Source organism: Malania oleifera, chromosome 9 (assembly GCF_029873635.1).
Source record: "Malania oleifera isolate guangnan ecotype guangnan chromosome 9, ASM2987363v1, whole genome shotgun sequence".
In the NCBI taxonomy this organism is placed as follows: Eukaryota; Viridiplantae; Streptophyta; class Magnoliopsida; order Santalales; family Ximeniaceae; genus Malania; species Malania oleifera.
In genome coordinates, this window is record NC_080425.1 from 73,238,023 (window position 1) to 73,263,066 (window position 25,044).

Sequence of the window (25,044 nt, forward strand, 5' to 3'; positions counted from 1 at the left end):
AAATTTTTGAAACCTTAAGAGCTACAATTATCTTTTTCTCAAATTTCATGAGAGGTTAGTGTCTTTTACATTTATTTAAAATTTAAAGAGAGAGAGAGAGAGAGAGAGAGTTGAACTTTTTCCCTTCAAGGCATTGACAAGGGAACAAAAATGTAAGGGCGATGAACCTGTGGGTGAAAGTGAAGGGCAGTTGGTTGCAATGCATTTGGAAAATGGGAATGTATGGATATGGTAAGAGGTTCAGATCTTTGGCTTGAAAGTCATAACTTCTGCCCAGCTAGCTACCAACTATTTATAGGAAGTAGCAATTTCCAATGGATGGGTGGATTTGCACATGTTTGCTTGAGCTACAACTTGACTCCTTTACAGTTCACTTCTTTCTTTCCCCAATAATTAATCCCAATACAACATGGCCATCATGTTCTTCCATTTATAGTGTTGCCTTGCCAAATCAGACCAACTAATCATTTTTCTAGTTTCTTTTTTCTTTGTAATATTAGGTTTTCACATATGATTTGCAAAGACTTCATAAATTAAGGTTAATACCAAATTATCCTTAGGACTAGGAGAGAGAGAGAGAGAGAGAGAGAGAGAGAGAGAGAGAGAGAGAGAGAGAGAGTAGTCCTATGAACTTTACAAGAAAAAAAAAAGAGACATTTTGCTATCTATGGCCCTAAATGAGTAACTTGAAAACAAAAAAGTCTTTTACTTTTTAATCCAATTATCAAATATCATACATTAAGATTCAAAGAAAAAAGTACTTTTAAATTGTCTTGAAGTAAAAGATTAATCTGCTCATCTAATCTTACGTTTGTGTTTGCAATAAATGCAAAGTACTTATTATAGGGGTGTTTAAGCTTTTAGACTATTTAGTTTCCCTTCATCTTTTAAAAGTCATAGTTGAACCTACCTTGTTTTTTTTTTTTTTTATTACTAGAAAGTTAAACCTATGTTTTGTCTCATATCTTAAATTCAACTAGAGGTCATTTTCAATTTGTGACAATTATAGTATTTGTAAAAAATAGCACACTATTGAAGAATACCATGTTTTTGGTAGGATGGTCTACTCGTGAATAATGATTTCCCTATTCATGGTGAGGAACTCATAAGGGAATATTATAATGTTAACATATTTACGGCAAACCTATTAATATTGTCTTAGAGAAGGAAATGAGTTATATTAATCGATATGTGTAAAATGACAAGTTACTTTATAAGACTAAATAGTTCCAAAACCTTAAAAAGCTACTTTTAAACACCTCGTGTAATCAAGACTAGAATCAATCATAAAAGATCACAAAATTATGTTGTTTTAATATGAAACAAAAATACCGAAACATAGAAATTTAAGTGAAATAACAACAAGCTTATCAATAAGTCGTTGAAACAACTAATGTAAGTAAGGTCTGAAATAGACCTTGGATGCTGCTAGTGGGGACAATACAATTGGTTGAAGTTGAACCTAAAATAGTACTTCAGCTTCGCTTTGGTATCATGTCGATGTAGGAGTGCTAGCACTGACTACTTCAACATTTCCATACTTGGTGGATAATGATGTCAAATGGGGCATGTTGGGAAACCAAGCATGAAAAAAGAAAAAGATCCCACTAAGCATGACCAATAGTTAGCATACTTTGAAACTTGGAAGAAGAATTGAAATTATTGTAACTATTTTAACAAGATTATTAGCAAGCCCATTACATTCCCTACAAACAAAAGACATCCCACGACTCAAAAATTTATCCTTTAGCTTCCAACTAGGGGTACTAAAACGGATAAATGGACTGAATTCGAGCGGGTTATAAACAGATTCGAATTATATAAACTAAACCCACCCGTTTAAAATATATAATTTATTTATTTTAAATTTTTTAAAACATGTCATATAAAATCACATTAAAAAAAAAAACTACTCCATTTTATTTTTAAACTGATCATAAACGTGTCACCTGATTGGTGACCCGATCCGACTCGACCCGAACCTGCCTAATCCATTTAACAAACGGATTGAACTCGAGTTAACTCATTTAAAAGCATATCAGCTTATATTAAATTCATACTCGATTTAAACGAGCGGGTCATGAATCACTCATCGAGTTTCGATCCATTATGTCACCCCTACTTTTAATAATGAAAGTACCTCCTAAAAGAAAAAAAAAGTACAGAAAAATATGTTTAGACATTTCAATGGAAATTGATACTTTTAAGTATGCTCGTGCATTAAACTTTTATGTTACAAATTTCATAATACATTAAAAATAAAAATAAACTAATTAAAAATAAAGAAGGATCATACATCCGTCCAGGTGGATCATATGGCCATGCGGAATCTCCTCACATCCTCCACGGCTGCACTGGAAAAAATCCCCACATCCACACCGCCGGACACCATGTGGTACCCCCGTCTCTTCAGCTCCACTGGGCCGTCGTGTGCCATCGCAAACCCGGCCAAGTAAGGGGCGGCCCCGCCCTCTCTCTTCGCCTTCATCTCCAACACCGCCGTCTCCGCCGCCCGCATCACCTCCGTCACCCTCCCGTTCCCAGGGTCCCGCAGGTGCCCCATGCTGGCGCTCAGATCCAACGGCCCCATCTGAATGCAGTCCACCCCTTCGACGCCCGCAATCTCCTCAACCTTCTTCACTCCCTCCTCCGTCTCCACCTGGCACATCACCAGCAGCTCCTCCTCGCACCTGTCCAGATACTCCGCGTCGATTCCGTACTTGGAAGCCCTCACCACCGGGTGCGCCGCCCCGCGGACGCCTGCCGGCGGGTACCGGCAGGCAGCGATGGCCTTCTTCGCCGAATCGACGCCGTCGATCATCGGGAACATGATGCCCTGCGGGCCCAGGTCTAGGGCTTTCTTGGCCCAGGTGGGGCTGTTCTCCGGCAGGCGGAGAATGGCCGGAGTTTGGGCGGCGGCGAGGGCGCGGAGGCAGGGGAGGGCGTCAGAGATCCCGCCGTGGCCGTGTTCCATGTCGACGACGACGAAATCATAGCCGGCGTGGCCGGCGATCTCGGCGAGGGTTGGGGAGAAGCTGAGGAAGAAGAGGCCGTAGAGGGTATCGCCGGCCCGGAGACGGGCTTTGAGGGTTTTGGAGAGGGAGGCAATGGAGGATTTGAGCGGAGTGGTGGAAGCCATGGTTTGGATTCGGGACTTGGAACGGGTTGAACGGAAAGATGATGGGGAAAATTCCTGGTCACATTTACTGTGCCCTTATCTTGCTTCATTGAAAATTTCTGTGTTTGGGGTTGTGGAAAAGAAATCCTTGTTAGAAAATTCTGGAAAATATTATTAAATTCAGTACAAAAAGACTTTCTTTTAAATTTATTGAAGGTTTATTGTTCCTCTTTTAACACTGCTGTAGGTAGGAAAAAAAAAAACACTTAATAGAAGGATTAAATCACCCTAGTCATAAATTCAATTAATGAGTTAATTCACAATAAAGATAAAAAAAGTTACATCAAGCAATATAATTCTTGTAAATAGTAATATCTAACACTTCTTTAAGAGAGACTTGTAAAATATATTTCTTCTACTTAAGATTTTAATTGATGGGTTATATCTAAATCTTATCAACCATACCACCAATTCTTTATAAACTAAGAAAGGAAAGGAAGAGATTAAAATATATTTTGATGCAAAGAACAATTTTCATTTTTATTTTTTAATTTTCAAGTGATAACATATTTTTAAAATTTACAGGATTTATTTAAGAAACTTTAAAATTAATAGACATATTATTTTAACCTTTTGTTTACAATTTTGAAAACTTAATAAATAAACATGTTTTATAATTATTTGGAAAACTAAAATTAAAAATAAAATTATTTTTCTCAAGTAAAGAAACCGTAGGCAACCCGAGAAAATGTACCCCTTCCTGCAAAGTATAGGACAGAAGACACTTAAATCTTTGAGGCTTGGTAAAAGAGATTTTAAAAGTAACATAAACTTTTCTTAAATTTCAATTTTTAAAACACTTGCATCCCTTAAAATGTTACATAAGCAGAGAGGCCCGTGAAATTCTTGAAAAAAAAATTTAAAATTTTTAAAACTTAAGTTCGTCATTTTGATAAATCTTGAGAAAGGTAAATGTCTTTTGTCCTAGAGTATAAAATACCACACGAACACTATTTTATTGGATGGTTCGCATATTCTCCTGCATACAAGACCTTGAAATGAAATGTGCACAAGGTTTAAAAGGATACTTCTTGCATTTAAATGTACTTATACCTCGCGTAACATGTGACTGAGTAATGAAATAACATGATTGAAATAGGACAGATTTCTAAACTAGAAATGACATAGGAAATGGGTCTTCAATCTATTTGTACAATGATACAGCCTTAAATAATAATAGGCTTTTGAAGTTTAAATGGACCAAACCAATCTTTCTGAAGGACAAGTGTAATATTGACAAGAACATGATTTAGCTCATAGCAACTGTTGTCGGTCACTATGGCAATTGGCAAAGCCACTATATGCAGAAAAATGTCTCATTTATGTGGAGAGAACAAATGGGTTCTCATTGGGAAACACGGGAAACAAATGGGGACACCCTCTACTGCACGTCACACTAAAATTTGCAAATACATTTTTTAAAGATCAAAAAATACAAATCAATGTACACAAGGGCACTGTAGCATGAAGAGAGAAGCCTGGGTGGTGCTGAGGGTAAAATTTAAGAATAATACGAAAGGATAGACACAAACTGGAATTCACGAAGTTCTTTTAGTGACAAAGAACAATATTGCACACAAATCTGCCCATCTCAATATAAAATCCGAAAAGAAACAAATGCCTGCTTCACTTGAGCACTCACCAATGCGTAGGGTTGAGACCTGTATAAGGATTTTACTGGCACAGTGAAAACATCACTTAGGGTAGCCAGACGGTGGGTAACCAGGTGGGGGATAAGCAGGCTGAGCATAACCAGGAGGTGGGTAGCCTTGAGGCTGAGGAGGTGGGTAGCCATAGGGCTGATCATATGCTGCTGGTTGTTGTGGATATCCGACGGAGGGAGGAACTGGCTGTTCAATGCGCGACATCTGCTGAGCGGGGGGCACTGCCATCACCGGTTGCGGCCCAAACACTCCATCTCGTTTATCCATTTCAATCTTGTGTTGTGTCTGCAAAATTTTATGATATCATCAGTCAGCTGCAAAATTAAATTGGTGTGCGTATTATATGACGAGCTCTCTTGCATACCTGCATGCACGCACAAACCCTACAAAAGCAAAAGTCGGAGCAGCAAAATCAGTAGGATATGTATTTTTCACATCAGTTTAATAGGAAGTGTTGAGTTGAGAGTAGGGATGGGAAGTCTTACGTGCAGTACACCAGATCGGCCAAACAATTCAATAACTGAGAAGCTTGTTGAATTTCATCACTTCCAACAATCATTGCAACTATGGAAAATATGCATGCAATTTGTGATAGACAGAACATGAAACCCTGGATGTCAGGTGGCAACACGTTAAAAAATGCAACCAAGTTGAGAGAGAGAGAGAGAGAAAGAGAGAGAGAGCATACAATAATGCAATTGTCACATTGAGTAGTCTGTATGTTAAACTCATCTTGCAAGAGAAAACGTGTCGAGGCTACTGAATTTCCAAAGCAGAGGAAAACCTGCAAGTCAAAATAGACATTCAACGGTGAATTGATATAGATGCTGAGATCATGTACCAAATGCAAGTGAATTGAGCAACAGAAAGTCTCCACAATATTATTTCACCTCAACAACAAAGCTTTTTTTTTTTCCTTCTTTTGTTTTTTTGATAAAAAAGATGTATTAGAATGAGAAAGAGGAGATACAACCAAAGGGGACAAGAAGTCCAACCTCAGGAAAAAAATGAAGTAATAATAATAATAACATTAGCCCAGGAATCCCATTTTCAATCCTTTTTCGACATAATTCACCAAGCACTTCAAATTTGCTAACCCCCTCTGACCCTTTTTAATTCTGTTGCTCTCACCAATGAGATGCACTTCATTTCCTTCCAGGTCACAACTTTGATCAAATTTATCCAACAGATCTTGAGCTTCTAAAACCTTTCTAGGAAACTCCTCTGCTGGAGTTGGTAAAACTCCTTCCTCGCACTGTGATTCATTAATCGAACCACTGTCCTCAAAAATAGAGACCCCCTCCAATCCTTCCAAAGGGGAGTGCAGGTACATATGATAAATCGCATAAAACATCAATGGAATCAGAAATTAACCACATTCTTCCCTAATCTCATCAAGCAGCAAACCCCCATCACCATCATACTCACTAAGATCGTCACTATCATTATCGAATAGGTACCCCCATTTCTTGAGCTCCTTGCCTCGCGCTAGCCCTATCACAAGAATTGCCTATCTTCTTAGCATAAAGATCATTCACAATGCCTAAATCTCCATTTAAGTTTCTCTTTAAGACCTTAGGCACTGCCTTCCGAGAGTGCTCTCTCTTCTCTTCAAATAAATTGCTCATTGCGCATCCATCGAAGCAGCTTTCCAATGAGCGTAGACCTTGGGACCCTTAGATTTGTCAAATTTAATTCCTGAAACAACAGGTTTCCTCCCCAAGTCACCATTTTCTCCATTAACCTCAACGAGTCCTACCGCTAGTCCCTCTACAGAATCAGAAGCATCAATCAATCTGATACTACTGATTTTATCCTCTTTGTCACCAAGGGGTTGCTTCAAGGTCAAGCTAATGTCATCCTAGACTCCTTACCCATCTTCATATGTTCCATGCGAGTCATTGAGAGCTGGAGATAGGCTATGGATTTTATTAATAAATGGAAGAGGGTCCATCTTCCCTGTATTCTATTTCAATGAATTGAGACTAGAGCATCGGGCTTGTCTACTAACAAGGTCCAATTGGGACTCAGTCCAACCTCCTTTATCCTTAAAATGGTCCTGAATAGGGCTTGACCCTTTTGTGAAGGACCCAACTAAGACACATCAACCTAAGAGTCCAAAATAAAACCTAGAACAAAATGGGTCTCCTCAATTAAGTGGCCAACTTAGTTAATAAGAAGGCCACTCCTTTTACAACTGACACAAATCCAAAACAAGTGTCCCAAGCCTAATTTCTTGGCCTCCTCCTCCCAAGTGTAACCTTAGCTGCCTAGGATAGGATCGCTTTTTACAACTAACTGACACAAACCCAAAACAAGAAATGGCCCAAACCTGATTTCTTGGCCTCCTCTTCCCAAGTTTAACCTTAGCTGCCATGGATAGGATTGCTTCGTCCTCTAGAACCCTAGCTGATCCAGGAGCCTTCAACTGCAACTCACCAACAACAAAACTTATATTTCCCGTAAACTTCCTGCTTACCTGGTTGGATTCTATTCGCACGACCTGCTCCTTCGCCTAAGTTCCCTTTCATCACCACCCAACTCCACGATCTAGGGGCTAAAGGCCTTGCATCACCTACACCACTAGAATCTTGAAAAAAACTCCCTAACTAATTCACAGAAAACGTTCACAAAGCTTCACCAACTGACCCCTTTTGCGCCACCAGGAATAAAAATTAAAAATTCTTATCTTCCGACCCCAAATCTAACTCTAGGTATTCCCCATCCTTATCCACCTAATCTTCATCCACGAACACTTCAAGAGCCCCTCTTTGACCAAATGAAATTAAAATCCATTGGCAAACCACAAACCTACCTCTATCGAGAATCTTACCCACCTAATTTTCAAACACAAACATAAAAGGAGATTCCCCCACCTTGTCCAATCCAAGTCAAAGGTTTTCCCTTCGATCTAAATTGAATGTTGTATCAAAACAATAAACAGCGTGAGAAAGAGAGAGGGAGCATTGTTTCATGAGACAGTACATCATTGATAACCGAAACCACATCTTTATTTCTTATTTAAGGCAATGTTGTCATCCCTTGTGAGTGTTAGACAATTGGAAAAAATAATAAATAAAGAGGAGAGGAAAGGGAGTGTTAGTCCTGTATAAGGTGACCTCATTGACATGTAAGCGTTTACATGTCAATGGCTCAAATGCTTAAACAAGAAGATAGTAGTTTAAGATATTAACAAAGCTCTATGATGCCCCAGCTCAAAGTGAAACAATGCTCGAAGATCTCTCTCTCTCTCTACTCGCAATTCTTCGAACCCTTGTAGCCTTGCTCTGTCAGAGCCCCACTTCTCAGCCACGACCGAATGATTTGTTGGAGGACTAGAGACACTCACAACTCCTCCCTCTTCCTTGAAGCTCTATTTTGTCAATCCTCGAGAGCTTTGCAGCCTTTCATCCATGCCCTCAAGTGACTCACAATCCCTTCCTTTGCCACGAACCTCTATCCCAACCTTGAACTAATCTCCTTGCCTTCTAGCCTCCACTAGATCCTTCCTGTGCGCTCCCTCTCTTTTTTTTTTCTTTTTTTTTTTTTCTTTTTTGAAAAAAGGGCGGCACCTCCTATCTTTATTAGAAAACCCCTCACTTATGGTAGAGGAATACCGTAGTTCAAATCTTGAGACTTGGGGACAACCAAATCAAACTCCAAGATTCTAAAACTAACTTAACCAACTTATTCAAAACCAATAAACCAATTACCAACAACCAAACAAATAAATAAGAACTAAACAACTATAAGTGGAAAACAAACAAAACTCCGGAAGATAGCACAAAGCATCACGAGCGCAAGGAAGGAAATCCCAACAAATCCAATCGAATCATTTCCTTAACTTGCTGTGGAAGATCATTCTGTCAACTATATGATCGAGATATACCAAATTCACCCTACTTGGCAAGTTGGCCATCTTTATTGAAAGGAAGTCCTTCAACCTAGCACTTGATGGCAAGAAGATTGACCTACTCAGGGTCACTAAAAATCACAAAGGTAGGTGGTTCTCCATCTTTCTTGACGTAGGTGAAACCAAATGGGTCCTAGCTGTCCTAGATGATATCTAGAGCTCACTTAATGTTAGGCCTTTCTTGGCTTCAACGCTAGAGATCAAAGGAGAAGTCATTGCCACAACTTAAAGAGAATTGTTTTGGAAAGTTCCTTCCCTTGCTGAAATTTATGAAGAGGTTGGAGGATCATTTTTCATACTAGAGGGTTCCAACTTGACTAGCGGGTTTAAATTATGCTCTACTGTGAAGAAGCTAGGTCGTAGAATGATCCCTAGCCCTCCAACCCATCATAAGGTGTTCATGTCGTACCATGCGAGCCTTCCTTCTATTCCCAAAAGAGCTGTGTTTTTGTATCTCACAGAGGCAGATTGTGCATGCCCTTACAGCAGGGGATGCATCAAGGTTTCCTTCACCAAGTCATGGTCAAACTTGGTGGACAAGATGGTGGAGACGCAATCCTTCACGTGTGTAGTCTGTAAGGCAGCTAAGGCTCTTCCATCTGAATCTTCTGGGCTCAGCTCTATTTGCATCTTACCTTGCACAAGCTTCCAAGAGTTGGGGGCTAGTCTTGCTGTGAGCACCTCTTGCTCAAGACCTCGTGGTTCCTCGTTTGCCTCCCACTCTGACTTCCCCTCCCCTTCTTTACCTGTTAAGTGGACTGCTTTCACTCCTTTCCCATCCTGCTGTGGCCCTTTTGTTTCCTTGGACTCGCAGAAGGTCTTCTTGGGGGTCTTCTAACAATCAGCAGGTCCAACAAGGCTCGACAGAGCAGGAATGCCCTGTTCTGGATGCTGACCACTCTTCCGGTGTGCCTCTCAATACTCTGGATATCGTCCCTGCAGCAGCCTTATACCTGTTGGTTGCTTATGACAATCCCCCTCTCCCTCTTTGAGGGAGTTTAATAATTTGGGACTAGATAGCATCGATTTCAATCTGCAGGTGCCTAATTAGGTCTTTCGCAAAATGAATTTGATGGATAAAACTATTGGGATATCTTTTAATTGCTTCAAGGAAAAAGCAAGACAATATTTGTGGAAATACAAACAAAAAGAATAGAAGAAAGCACTATTTCTCAAAAAAAGAAGCCAGGTAGTGGTGCTTGAATAGCACAAGTAGGGACTTGAGGAGATTGGAATGCTCAATAAACTATGACAAGCTGGGAGGGTACTCGAGCCTGGAGAGGCTGGAAGCAGTTGGGCTGGTGAATTGATCCCCTCTGAGGAAGTTAATCTCATGGAATGTGAGGAGACTTAATGAAAAAATATCTATAACCAGATCGTTTCTCAATGACAGAATATGGATGTCATTTGTTTTCAGGAAACAAAGGTGAATTCCAAGGATGGCAGGTTGGTTAACAGTTTATGGGGCATTTAGAAATGTAAATGGATTTGCGTTGAACATGACAGATAATGCAGGAGGTATTCTCATTATTTAGAATGATTTGGTTGTGGAACGGCTGGAACAATCCATCAATGCCTTCTCAGTCACTAGTTTTGTTTAAGAGTCTTGAAGATAATTTTGTTTGGAAGTTTACCAGGGTCTATGGGGCCCAGGTGAAGGGCCTTCTATACATCTTTTGTGGAAAGAACTAGCAGAAATTAAAGATAAATGGGAGATCATTGGGAATGATTTCAACATGAGACTTTATCCTCATGAAAGGAATAGGACTTCTTCTGAATTTATTTGCTGCAAGAGTTCCATGATTTCATCAATGCCTACACTCCGGTTGACCTCCCACTCATTGGTGGCCCTTTAATGCGGTCAAACTCAAGGTCACACTCAAGAATTCATAGATTCTTAATTCTCTGATTGAGAGGAACACCTCCCAAAGATTAACCAATCCTTGCTCCCTTGCCCTGTCTCAAACCACTTTCCCATCCTCATTGACATGAGGGGAATTGGATAGGGGCCAACCCCTTTCCATTTTGAGAACACGTAGTTTAAACATGACAGGTTTAACGAACGAGTCAAGAAATGGTGGCTTGAGCTACAAATTGATGGGAAGGCCAGCTTTGTGGTTGCCTCAAAGCTGAAATTGTTCAAAGAAAACTTGATATGGTGGCAAAATGTTTTTGGCAACATCAATCTAAGAAAAAAGGAGTTTCTTGACAACATTAAGGAGCCGGATGACAAGGAAATCGATGAGGTTCTCAGTGCCGAAAACAGATAAAGATTGCCCTCAACAAAAAAAAAAAAAAAATATTGCCCATATCATCACTTTAGAAGAAATGGCTTGGAGGCAAAAAATCTAGGGCCTTTTGATTGGAGGGGGTACCAATTTCTTCCATCATGCAGCTAATGCACATCGTGGATTTAATATGATTACCAAAGTAGAATTGGAGAGAGAGATGTTGAAGAATAAAAGGGAAATCAAGAATGGCATTTGCAACTTTTTAAAATACCTTCTTGTTAAATGGGGAGTGGTTCACAGCCTTAGCCTCATATCTTTTATCATCTTTAGTAAGGGCCTTTTGGGGAAATAGCTTTGGAGGTTCATGATAGAGAAAATAACTTCTGGCGGGATGTAATTGTTGTCAAGTATGGCCTCTATCATAGTAATTGGACCTCAAAAGTTTCAAAGGAAGCTCATTTACAAGCGTTTGGAGATATATTAGAAAAGGATGGGAGATTTTCTTCCCTCTCATCTACTTTCAAGTGGGGAATGGAGAGGATGTGTTCTTCTAGCATGAAATTTGGTGTGGCAAGTCCCAACTCAGATCTTCTTTACTCCTATCTTCAGATATGCATAAGACAAAGATGCCCTTATTGGCAAACACATGGAACTCACTGGTTAAGAGATTGACTGGGATATTCCTACGAATAGGAATGCCTTTTACTATTAGCCCTACACGAAGTTCGTGAATAAGTGATTGTCTCATAAACAGCAAGGAATATTTGTCTTTCTTGGTTGGAGGGGACACCAAAGGCCTCCGCCCTACCTCTCTATCTATCCAAGTTATGGAAGGACAGTAATTGGAAACTTGATAATCAAATAGATTTTTTCAAGAGTCTCTATGAGACTCATTGTCAAGCTAATTCTGATGAGCCTAAATGGACTTTTAGCAAAGATGGGAACTTCACTATCAGCTCTTTCTACAAACACCTTTGTTCCCCAGCTGAGAGCAGGGCTAACTTCTCATGGAAGCTGATTTGGAAAACAGAAGCCCCTTTCAAGGTTGCCTTTTTTACTTGGGAAACTACTCTTGGAAGAATCCTTACCATGGACAATCGTCAGAAAAAAGGTTTCTCTCTTCTCAAAAGATGCTTTTTATGCTTGAAGCAAGAGGAAACGGTTGATCATGTCCTTCTACATTGTTCATGGACCAAGAAATTATGGAACTTAGCCATCTCCATCTGTAAATCCGAAGTGGATCACTGCAACTACAGTGGAAGATGAGCTATGGGCTTGGAAAGGAAGACCTCTCTCCCTCATCCCCCTTACTATTTTTTGGCGGTGTGGAGAGAAAGGAATAGAAGAGCCTTCAAAGGAAATACTTCTATTCAGTCCGTCATGGACCAGTGCATGGTGATGTCTCCTAGCTGGTATTACAGACTAGTTGGAGGGGGGCCCTTTGTAATCCTTGATTTTCTTGACAACTTTTCATAAAGGGATGTTTCTCACCCATTATTTTCCTTTGTACTTCGGTGGCATCCCCTCAATGCCTCTTCTCCATATAATTTCTCTTTACAACTCCAAAAAAGGGAGGGGAGTGTTAGTTGCATGCCCTAAAACCCAACCAATTGGCTAAGATATTTTGAATATTTTCATATTATTATTAATTAAAGGGCCAGCTATTTCATTCATGTTTGGCATTTAACATTGTAGCTACATGAACAAGTCCCTTGAAAATAAGTTAGAGAATATACATTCTTAAAGGGTGAGCCAAAGGTGGTGTGTGTTCTTCTAGGGGGAATATACAAGAGGAGCTGAGTCCAGAGGCGGTTGAGGGGCTGAGTATTCTGGCAAGGCCTCCGACTGAGGGTCTGAGTCTAGAGGCAGCTCAGGTTTCCTAGTTGGATGAAAGAGGATGAAGATTGGATGGGTTAGGTCTGGGTCTTTGACAATAAGCAAACCTGGGCTGGCTGCATGACAGCAACATAGGCCTTTTAAAACAGATGAGTCTTCCAGTTAAGGAGGCCTAAAATCAGAATTTTGATCTTACTCTGGGCTTGGTTTAGTTAAAAAAAAAAAAAAAATGGTTAAGCCTCAGTGGGCAAACTGAATGGGCAGGCCCAAAAGCTTATTCCTAGTAGCGTTAATAGTCCAGATGAAAGTCAGGCTCCCAATCTAAATGAAGCCCATAGTCCTTTTAAATCCTGTGAGGCGGCAGGATTTCAGATTCCCTCGGACCAGAAGCACGCTGTGACAGAATCAGGGATTCGGTCAACATCAAATCAGACCCATGGTGATCAAGAGGAGAGGAGTAGTTTGTTCCGATCACATAAAAGAGAAGGAGGTGGGAATAGAAAGGTTGGTTTTTAGAAATTCAACTAATACTATTGACGGTAATATTTTTCTTGTTCAGAAGAAGCATAGTTGTTAGAATCTTATGATTCACAATTCAATTCATACGATTCATGTCAATTTTGCACCACAAATCGATTTGAATCTTACTAGAGAATCTAAAATCAAATGAATCATTGCCGAATCTATCAAATCAATCTGATTCTACATATTCACACAATTCTGGACCTATCATATCCTAACAAACCTGACTATCACCTCATGAATCTATCCAATCGATCCGATTCTACCGATTCACATGACTCTGAACCTATCATATCCAGACAAACCTGACTAGTTTTAAAACCCCAAAAAAAACATTCCTTTCTTTTTTATAGGTTTTATTTTCACACTATTACCTTCCATTCCTTGTCTACGTCAATTTTTTGCTTAAAAATAGGAGAAAATAGAACTTTAGGTCTTATGTTGCCTTCACAAAACCATTCTTCATTCCAAAAGGAGTATAATAATCTGCTGTTGAGAAGGAGTAAAACACTCACTGGCTAAGGTGGTACTCATGTTTCACTGTGTTGCTAAGATTCAAAAGTTGGTTCTTTTGGTAGTTTGTTCAATTATTACCATTTTTTTAGGTTAATTACTTTTTTCCCTTTTTAATCTGAGAAAAAATATACATGAAATATATATATATATATATATATATATATATATATATATAATTGTTGAGAACACCAAGAGTTCAATTTTTTATTAATTTTTCTTGATTCCTTCCCGCAAACAACATAAAGTTCATTATTTTGTTAATATTTCCTAACTCATTCTCTTATATATATATATATAATTGTTGAGAACACCAAGAGTTCAATTTTTTATTAATTTTTCTTGATTCCTTCCCGCAAACAACATAAAGTTCATTATTTTGTTAATATTTCCTAACTCATTCTCTTACCTTTCATTTGTTTAGCACACATGAAATATGATTCTTTTATTATCAAAATTTAAATGTATTTTATTATTTTGCTGCTTGTTTGTATATCAATATATGCGTGTCATTTAAAATTGATTTTGGAAAATTTGTCGAATCTCATGATTCGAGTGAATTATTGATTCTCGATTCTCGATTCCCGAAAGGGGAATTTCAATTCATGATTCAAATCTCGATTTAACAACTCTGAGAAGAAGTATGCTAGTAGGCAGGGTTCTTAAAAGGAAATTGGGGGAGATTCATCCAAGAATATTAATTATTGTAAGAATGAAATTCAGGATTTTATTGTGGGTCCCAAAGGAATGTCAGATGGCAAGAGAGCTAATTCAGATAAAAAGACAGATCAAAAGGTTTGCATTTGGCATGAGGAAGTGCAAAAGGGTTTTCAAATGCAGAAACATCTGAAGAATTTCAAGATTCATCTAGTAAAATCACAAAAGAAATTCTTAAAAGAGATTCAAAAGGTGGGTTAAGTATAGTGGAGGAGTGACTTTGCTAGTGACACGGGCTTACCTGCAAGGATAGCAAGAGATGGGGGGATGTTTCGGAAGATGATAATGCAGATAATAGTGACTTTAATTATGGCAGGGGTTTACTTTTGGATCAAATTTGAGATCAGCATGGTTATTCTTCCAATTCTTCTACTGATCACCTCCGGAATTTATTTTCAAGCTGCCTCTTCCCTTAGAAGGCTTAGATGGAATCAATATTTTTGAAGATGATGTTCCTGAAGAAGAACAGAAAGTAAAAGATGCAATTCTGCCTAGATCAGTTCAAGAAATTTCTGGAAAGGAACTTGAAACTCAGAGTTCGTTAAATGACTTGGGCCTCATGTTGTCTAATCAAGGGGGAAATGAAGTTCATGGCAAATCTAGGGTGAAGAAGGGTCAGGGAATTAGCTAATTTAAAATGTTCAGTGAACTATGATGGGAAGGGATTAAATAGGGGTTTTCTTGGCTAATTTTAGCAGTTTTCATTTTTGTTGTTTTATTTTCTCTCTCTCTCTCTCTCTTTGTTTTTTTGCTTTTGCTTTTTTCCTTTTCTTTTTGAGGATTTAGTATCCTCGCTATTATTGTGCATTCCCTTTCCGAATATATTTCTTTTATTATAAATAAAAAAAATGTTCTTAAAGAGGTTAAGAGCACATGAATTATATTTCTCAACACTTAATCCTTAAATGTTCCTCATCATAGAATTGTGAATAGAGCATTGAACATCCAAATAGGATTGAATGTTTCCTCGTCACAAAAGTCGTTACGCACCAATTTTTAAAACTATGATGCTAAGTGATTAGTCTCACCAAGGAACTTGAAACTTAAAACACACATGGATTGGATCTAATAATTTAAGAACAGAAGTTGCTGAAAGCACATGGGATCAATCACTCCTAATAAAGATAGAGAATGCTCTAATTGATTCATCATAATCTGAATTCAAAATATCCTTGGCCAAGATGAAATGATGATTAGAAAGGAATTTCTCATTTTTAAACTCATACTCATAGGGCATACATGAATAAGCTAGGAGATTGATAAATTCAGTTGGGCATATATGAATAAGCTAGGAGGAGATTGACAGAAATTCCATACTTTGATATATTCTTTACAAATTGTAACTAAATAGATTTTCTCTAATTCAATCTAATCTGAATAGTCATGACTTCTATCCATCACTCATGGACAATGGATATCCTGAGTTTATTCATTAAAAGAATTAGAAAAGTTCTAATTCAATGTAATTAGAAATAAAGATTTTTTTGATAAATTAATATAGATTGGTGTTGTATTATCCATCACTGTCGTAGAATAAATCTCAAGAGTCACACAAAGGGATAAAGTGCCTCCCTCCCTACCTCCCTATAATGCCTAAGGAGGTAGTACAACAGTGGGAGACTTCTTTGTCAATCTTTGCTCCATGTGAATACTTTTTAAGACTAGACATGTGTACACTTAAAACAAAGAGAACCAAAGCTTCATCAAACCAAAAGGTTGGTATGATTTATCTTGCTCTAGTTTGTTCTGGAATCAAAAAGTGGTTGAATCAAGCAATTGCATGCAATGAAAATATTATTCTCCATGGCATTATTGCAAGCCGTATTTTCTTACAAGAAGAACACATATACACACATTTTATGACCAAAAAGCCTTGTATAAGCAAAGCTTGTGATTGATGAATCTCTCAGGGATCAATGGTCTAACTAACAGAGCAGTGAATCAGCTCACCATTCAATTCACTCAAATGCATAGGTGTTGAGATTTTGATTAAATGAATGACCTAACTTGAAGATAGGTCTCTCCCTATAGTTATAAAACAAATCAAATACATTCTAATGACAATAATACTCTCACTAATTCTTACTGATTAACATACTAACACAATAATAATACTAAAAGACATAAATAGCTTCTAACACTCCCCCTCAAGCTGGAGCATAAATGGCATAAGTTCCTAGCTTGTTACAAACAAATTTAAAACAAGCACCCCCCAAAGCTTTTTGTAAACAAATCAGCAAGCTGCATATCAGACTTCACATAAGTGGTAGTATTGAGCTTCTGCACAAGTTTCTCTCGAACAAAATTGCAATCAACTTCAATGTGTTTCGTCCGCTCATGAAAGACCAGGTTGGAGGCATATGAAGAGCAGCTTGATTATCGCACATCAACTTCATAGTCTGAATATGCGAAAAACCCAATTCTTCCATCATGTTCTTCAACCAGACAAGTTCACAAGTAGTGTGAACCTTAACTCTATATTCTTATTCAACACTTGACCTCGCCACCACAATTTTTTCCTTGCTCTTCCAAGAAACCAAATTACCACCAACCAAGATACAATACCCAGTTGTGGATCTCTAGCAGAAAGACAATCCAGTCAAATCTGCATCTGTATGTCCATGAATATAAGTGTGACCCTGATCACAATATAAAAGACCTCTCCAAGGTGCACCTTTGAGATATCTCAAGATGTGAATTACTGCGTTCCAATGACTTGTCCTCAAAAAATCTAGAAATGACTCACAACACTTGTTGTAAAAGATATATTTGGCTAAATAACTGCAAGATAATTCAACTTTCCAAAAAGCCTTCAATATTGCCTATGATTAGGCAGCAAATCACCCATATCCAGTACTAATTTGTTTTTAGGATCCATCGGTGTATCAATGGTTTTGAATCCCAATGACTAACATCCAACAAATCACTAACATACTTCCTCTGTGACAAAACAGTTCCCATACGATATCTAGATACTTCTATATCCAAGAAGTATTTCAATGGTCCCAAATCTTTGGTTTGAAACTTAGTATGTAAAAAAAGTTTAAGACTCTGAACACCTTTATCATTATCACCTATAATAACAATATCAACCACATAAACAACAAGAAGGATCCTAATGAAGTACGACGATAAAACACAGAATGATCCACTACACATTGTCAAAGACCACTCAAGTACTACAGCACTAAAACGACCAAACCATGCTATGGGAGACTATTTTAAACCATATAGTGCCTTATTGAGCCGACACACTAAGCCTAACTACCCCTAAGCAATAAACCCAAGTGGTTGCTCCATATAGACCTCCTCCTCAAGATCACCATGCAAGAAGGCATTCTTCACATCTAACTGATGCAAGAGCCAATGACAAGTAGTAGCCAAGGAGATGAACAAATGTATTGATGTAAGTTCGGAAACCAGAGAAAAGGTGTCACAACAATCCAAACCATACAACTGAGTATACCTCTTCACAACAAGATGGCCTTTAGACGAGACATAGAACCATCAGGGTTGACTTTCATATTGTATACCCAATCACAGCCAATCACAAACTTGTCGGGAGGAAGAGATACGAAGTCCCAAGTGTCATTGTCCTGTAAAGCATTCATCTCTTTAACCATAGCATTCCTCCACCCAAAGTGGGGCTAAGGCTTCCAAAACAGAATTAGGAAGGGCAGTAGATGATAGAGCGGTAACAAAACAATAATAGGAGGGTGATAAGAAGTCATAACAAACATAGTAGGAAATGGGATGTTGGGTGCATGTGCATTTACTTTTTCAAACAGCAATGGTAGGGTCAACATCATGGGAAATATGATCATCAGACAAGGAAACCAAAGGTGTGGTAATAGAAGCTAGAGGGGACGAGACGATGAGGACTCGAATTACATGGAGACTTAGATTGTTGGTTAGGCAACGACAGCAAAGTAAAATCTAGAAAAGTAGGCAAAGGAAGAGATTTGTTGCGCTCAAAAACACTCAGGGACTAAGTGTAGTAAGGTGTAGACTCAAAGAAGATAACAACTATAGAAACAAAGAAGCGATGTAAAACAGGACTATAACAATGATATTCCTTTTGAGTATAAGAGTAGCCCAAAAAGACACATTTTATAGCATGAAAATCCAACTTATCCACCCTAGGAGTTAGTTGATGAACAAAGGACACACAGCCGAATATATGAGGGAGAGAGAATAAAGGTGAATTAGGAAAGAAAATGTAGTAGGGAATTTTACCACTAAGAACGGAGGATGGCATCCTGTTGATTAGATAGCAAGCAGTAAGTACAGCATCACACCAAAACACTTTTTAAGTACATGCATTTGATAAATTAAGGTGCAAGTGATTTCAAGTATATGTCTATTTTTACTCTCTGCAACCCCATTTTGTGAGGAGTGTGGGCACAGGATGATTGATGGACAATACCAAACTAAGTCACAGAAGTAGTGAATTGTGAACTGAAATACTCTTTTAGCATTATCACTTCGAAGAATTCAAACAAGCAAACCAAATTGAGTCTTTATTTAAGAACAAAAGGCATAAAATATATGAAATAACTCAAAATGATCTTTTATTAAACATAGCCAAGTCATTCTTGAATAATCAATCATCCACAAATATTACAAAGTACCAGAAATCTAACTTGGACACAACCCTATTAGGACCCCAAACATCATAATGAACTAACATGAAACTTTCAGCCCGTTTATTGACTCAGGAAGTGAAAGGGACATGATGGTGCTTTCCCAACTAACAAGACTCACAATCAAGATTAGACATAGAACTTAAATCAGGAATAACACGTTTCAACTTTTCCAGTGAAGGATGACCAAGGCAACAATGAATTTGGAGAGGTGTGGTAGCAGCAATGCAGGCAGTAGAAGGAGGTAGCGGCTCAAAGTGGTATAGTCCACCAGCTTCATGCCCTCCTCTAATCGTCTTCCTCGTCTTCAAATCTTGAATAACCCACAAAATCAGGGAAGAATGTTACTAAACAATTCAAGGATTTAGTATTCTTGCTAACAAACATAAGATTGAAAGGAAACTTGGAAATATACAAAATATAAGGTTAAGAAATAGAAGAAACGGGATTTACAATCCTAATTCCCTTGACTGCAGTGGTGGATCCATCAACAAAAGTAACACAAAGTAAATTTGTGGGATACTAAAGAGTAGAGAAAAAATTAAGTATACCTGTGATGTGATCAATGGCAGCAGAGTCTAACCCAAGGACTAAGACACGAAGTACTTGGGACTACTTGTTTAGGCCAGAGATGCAATGGGAAGAGAGGCTTGTTGTGATGCTTGATACTACTAGAACTTTGTATACTCTTCCTCTAACATGGATACAGTACGTTGGCCCCCACTCGGCCCCAAAGGTGTGGAGTTGGTGGGGGCTACATTGGCTCCCATCAAAGGTGTGAGGTCAGTGGTGCATGCATCAGCAACATGTGAAGTCTACCATGAAGATCCTTAGACTGATCAATAGTATGATTATTTCGTCCACTATGAGTACGCTTGCAAGGAGTACTCTGCCTCGTCCATCTCTACCACCACGACCTCTCGAACCACCTCGATAACTTCTGCGATTGTTTGTTAGAGAACTAGAATCACTGTGTAGCAAATGCTGTCCTCTCAGCGCCAAATGCAAGATCAAGAGAATGTGTGCTAAAGGAAGCACAAAGGAATATGAGAATAAACATCGGCAAATGATGGCAACTCTGCACTGCTAAGTATTTGGGACTAGACTGCCTCAAACTCAGGTCTCAAGCCCGCTAAAACCCAACAAACTGTCATTTGCTCCCTCTGCTTCTGCATCTCACGAACGTCAACGATTATAGGTTGCACAACATTAAGCTCATCATGAATATGTTTCATCTCTCCAAAATAATCTACAATGCTCCTATCTCCGTCTCTTAATTGAAAGTACTCCTGGGATTAATCATAGATACGTGTAATGTTACTAGAGTATAGAAGCTTGGTGCACTCCCAAATCTCCTTGTACATATATAGATGCATGCACATCCGTGCAATCTATGGCTCCATTGAATTCCACAAGAAGGAAACAATCAAGGCATCTTCTTGAATCCACACCTCCTTTCTCTTCTCATCAAAAGGATCATACTGGAGCAAGTGGCCATATTTTCCTAATCCTGCTAAACAAACTCAAAGAGCTTTAGACCTGTTATGCAAAAAACAAATTGCGCAACGAAATATATATATATGTAGGATCAAACACACAATGCAATAATCAATGATGAATATACAGAACAATCAACAACCACAGTAAGTACATGAAAGCAATAACAATAATACAAGGAATTACGCGGTTCGGCAATGCCTATATCCACGAGAACAAACGACAAAATTCACTATCTTCTTGTCCAAATGACATGAACATAACATGAACAATGTACAACACTCTTCTTTTACAACCATCCTCTACAAATACATTTGAGATGACATATAAATAGAGTTCTCGGAGGTTTTCCCTCCAAACCCAACCATATTAACGTCCCCTTTCAAAATTCAAAAATCTGCAGGTTCCCGAGCCAAATCGTTGACGGTTATGGTCAATCCGTCGACGATTTCCCTGCTGTTCCTCAACACTTTGATTTTCCACCATGTTCTCTCCTTGTACATGCATCTCATTCTGTATATGAGTCACATATCACAACAATCTCCACCTTGGAAAATATACGCCCCTTAGGAGAAACCGAAAACATAATCTATTGCTCTACCTTGACCTTGGGACGTTAGGTTGGGACTGCCTCCCGTATAGCAACTGGAGATAAACACCAAGTCCAAGTTTGAACTTGCTCGTGGCAGTTTCATCTTTTGCCATCAACGCCGATTCAGTTGTAGATGTAACAATCTGATACTGCACTCTGGGCTTCCAACAAGGCCTTCCAACAATAGTAAACTCAAAACCTACTGTAAGCCTTCTATCACCAAAGTCCCCTGCGTAGTAGTCTTCAACAAATCTCACAACTAACGGACCACTTTGTTGCCTGCCAAAACACCCCGTTGCACCATCATAAGGGACCTTTGACATATCCCGAACATCACCATCCGTCCTTGGGTACCGAGCGATAGAAATTTTACTTTGATTCTCCACAAAACCCCCCTGAGACACCAAACAAGGTCTCCCTGCAGTTTTGTTCACAAAGTCGCCTTGAGATAACACCAATCTCCCTGCAACTCTATCCACAAAGTCACCCTGAAATAACACTAATCACCCTGTAGCTCTGTCCATGCGAATCTTCAAATCAAGGCACTTCTTGGTCGTACCCAAAATATTCATGTCAAAACCTTTCAACAGAGTTCCCAACTGATTAGCCTCAGTCATAGCCTTCCTAGCCAAAAACATGTCCTTCACACACAACAGATATATCACTCCCTTGCATCCTATCACCCTCTTCCTCACTAGAAGCCTCACCAATTCTCACATCTAATTCTTGTGCAATAACTCCATTTCCTCCACCATAACACTCATCCATCTATTTTTCCCTTTGCTGTGCACTGCAACTTGGAAAATAGTAGGAACCTTGCTGCTGGTAATAAAAAATGCATAAAACACTAGATGTCAAATTTATACCTGAGTGGTGGTCTGATAGTGCACCTGGGCTCACCGTGATCCTGCTGGTCTCCTAAGCTAAAATTCCCTGCAATATGAACAATGTCATTTCTGCCCTGAGTCTGTAGCTCCACCTGCATCACATGCCCATTTATACTATGATATTGTTGACCCAAGATAGAACTCCCTGCATTTCTGTCCTGAGTATCTAACTCCACCTAAATCACATGTTTGTTGTTACTGCAATTTTCTGGCATTTGTTTCTCTTCCTTTACCTGAATACGCTGCCTCATGGCTTTCTCACCAAAAGTCATGTCTCCACTAATCACCCCTTTGTTTGTCATAGGATCACCTAACTTGAACCCACCTTTCTTATACCCCAAAAAGATTTACTGTCTGAACATAACACCAAGACTAGATCCTACATCACTAGAAACGTGTGCCTATGGACATCCACTCAAACCCGAGTAGTCTAACACAAAATCTACCCACAATTCTCCTGTAACTCTCCCATCTAGTGATACCTTTGGCGATCAGTCAAATGAGAAACGCGTCATACTCACGGACTTCACCAAGAAGTTCCCTACAAGCCCTGCATATAATCTGCCCTGCTCACAAAACTCCTTGAACAAAACCAGCGTACTCAGTCCCAATGTCTGACCTGAGGATCTCTCTCCTAATCTGGTTCTCCACCTCTTAACCACAAGTTAAACCTGGTAAACACCTCAGACTTGTGCCACATGAGATATACCAAGACCTTTCGTGATAAACCCACGAAATACATACGTCTACCTCGTGATGTTATCCTCACCGGTCCCCAAACATCTGAATACATGTAGTCACCCACATCCCTTAACCGCATATGCCACAGAACAACTGACTCACATTCTACAGCTGCAGCTCCACCTACAACTGTGATACCTGCGGTGCATAGATATTTCCCACTACTTTTTGCCCTTTCATCATCATCAAGTCACCTTCACACACTTTCATTTCCCCACTTTCAAACTTGTAACTATATCCATTACAATCTAAAGTTCCCAATGAAATTACATTCTTCCTTAGATTTGGTACATGTCTTACATCACATAAGGTTCTTACAACACCATCATACATTTTTATTTTGACATTTCCACTACCAATTATTTTGCATGAAATGTCATTTCCCATCAAAACTGAACCAGTATTAACTGACCTGTAGGTGTTGAACCATTTTCTATTTGCTTTCATGTGATAAGAGCATCCGAAATCCAGCATCCAAGAATCCGTGAGACACTCAGAACTCGATGAAACACAGCATATCACCATCACTGCTCCCTGAGTCCCCTTCCACTACATTTTCATATTTTGACGAACCCTACTAATTTTCAGCATTCTCTTTCTTCCACTCTAGACATTCTGGTCTTATGTGCCCAATTTTGCCACACCTAAAACACTTTATATCCTTCCTCTTTCAGGATTGCAACCGAGATCCACTCTGAGACTTACGTCTTTCACGTTCGTAGTTACTCTTCACCACAAGCCCTTCACCATGTCAAATTTCATCACGGCCATTTTTCTTTGATGAAAACCGAGCAATGCGCTTGTCACCTCTTCCAAATTCAGGTTTTCTTTACCCCATGTCAAAGTGGTGACCAAATTCTCATATGTGTAAGACACAGGTAGGGAATTCAATAGCATCACCGCCTTGTTTTCCTCATCGAACTTTACATCAACACGCATAAAATCACTCACAATCTGATTGAATGCATTGATATGTTGGTTTAAATCTGAACCCTCTACCATCTTAAGCCAATACAACCTTTGCTCAAAAAATAATTTGTTCAATAAAGACTTAGACATATACCGACTTTCCAGTTTCCTCCAAACTGCTCCCAGAGAATCCTCATCCATGACATGATACAACTCGTCATTAGCCAAACACAATCAGATGGTTGATACTGCCTTTGCCTCCAATTCATTCTAAGTTGCTTCATCCATGCTTTTCGATTGAATTTCGTATAAGGCCCTCACATGCCTTGCTGCACTAAGAGATCCTTCACCCTTCTCTGCCACAAACTAAAATTCCCGGTTCCATCAAAACTTGACAGCGTCAAATTTCGTAGATGAAGATCTAGAGACCATTACAACAATGCTCTGATACCAATTTGTTGTGAAAAAAACGAATCACACAGCGGAATATTTATATGTAGAATCAAACACACGATGAAGTAATCAATGATGAATATACAGAATAATCCACAACCACAGCAAGTATATGAAAGCAATAACAATAATACAAGGAATTACGTGGTTCAGTAATGCCTACATCCACGGGAGCAAACGGCAAAATTTACTATATTCTTGTCCAAAGGGCATGAACAATGTACAAAACTCTTTTTTTACAATCATCCTCTACAAATGCATCTGAGATGACATATAAATAGAGTTCCCGGAGGTTTTCCCTCCAAACCCCAACCATACTAATGTCCCCTTTCAAAATTCAAAAATCAAAAATCAAAAATCTGTTGTGAAAAACACGAATTGCATAGTGGAATATTTATATGTAGGATTGAACATACAATGCAGTAATCAATAATGAATATACAGAACAATCCACAACCACAGCAAGTATATGAAAGCAATAACAATAACAAAAGTAATTACGTGGTTCGAAAATACTTACATCCATAGAAGCAAATGGCAAAATTCACTATCTTCTTGTCCAAAGGACATGAACAATGTACAGCACTCTTCTTTTACAACCATCCTCTACAAATACATCTGAGATAACATATAAATAGATTTCCCAAAGGTTTTCCCTCCAAACCCCAACCATATTAACATCCCCTTTCAAAATTCAAAAATCTGTGTTGGGTTCCCGAGCCAAACCATTGACGGTTTCAGACAGAAT

At 38.9% G+C, this 25,044-nt stretch overlaps 2 protein-coding genes across 2 annotated transcripts in view; both read right to left on the reverse strand.

Moving 5' to 3' along the window:
- Positions 1–2,174: 2,174 nt before the first annotated feature.
- Positions 2,175–3,322, reverse strand: LOC131164397 (uncharacterized). Its single transcript, XM_058121541.1, has one exon. The coding sequence runs from the start codon at positions 3,137–3,139 to the stop codon at positions 2,312–2,314; it is 828 nt and encodes a 275-aa protein (XP_057977524.1). The 5' UTR covers positions 3,140–3,322; the 3' UTR covers positions 2,175–2,311.
- Positions 3,323–4,480: 1,158 nt separating this feature from the next.
- LOC131164398 (uncharacterized) overlaps positions 4,481–25,044 on the reverse strand; it is a 31,496-nt gene continuing 10,932 nt past the window's right edge. Inside the window, exons 5-8 of the mRNA XM_058121542.1 lie at positions 5,531–5,626; positions 5,328–5,452; positions 5,207–5,225; positions 4,481–5,127 (exon numbers count right to left, since the gene is read on the reverse strand). Of these exons, the coding sequence (XP_057977525.1) occupies positions 4,873–5,127; positions 5,207–5,225; positions 5,328–5,452; positions 5,531–5,626 (495 nt within the window). The 3' untranslated portion in view covers positions 4,481–4,872. The remainder of the gene's footprint in view (positions 5,128–5,206; positions 5,226–5,327; positions 5,453–5,530; positions 5,627–25,044) is intronic.

Coding starts and splice junctions, on each gene's coding strand:
- LOC131164397 (XM_058121541.1), bottom strand. CDS start 3,139: ATGGCTTCCACCACTCCGCTCAAATCCTCCATTGCCTCCCTCTCCAAA.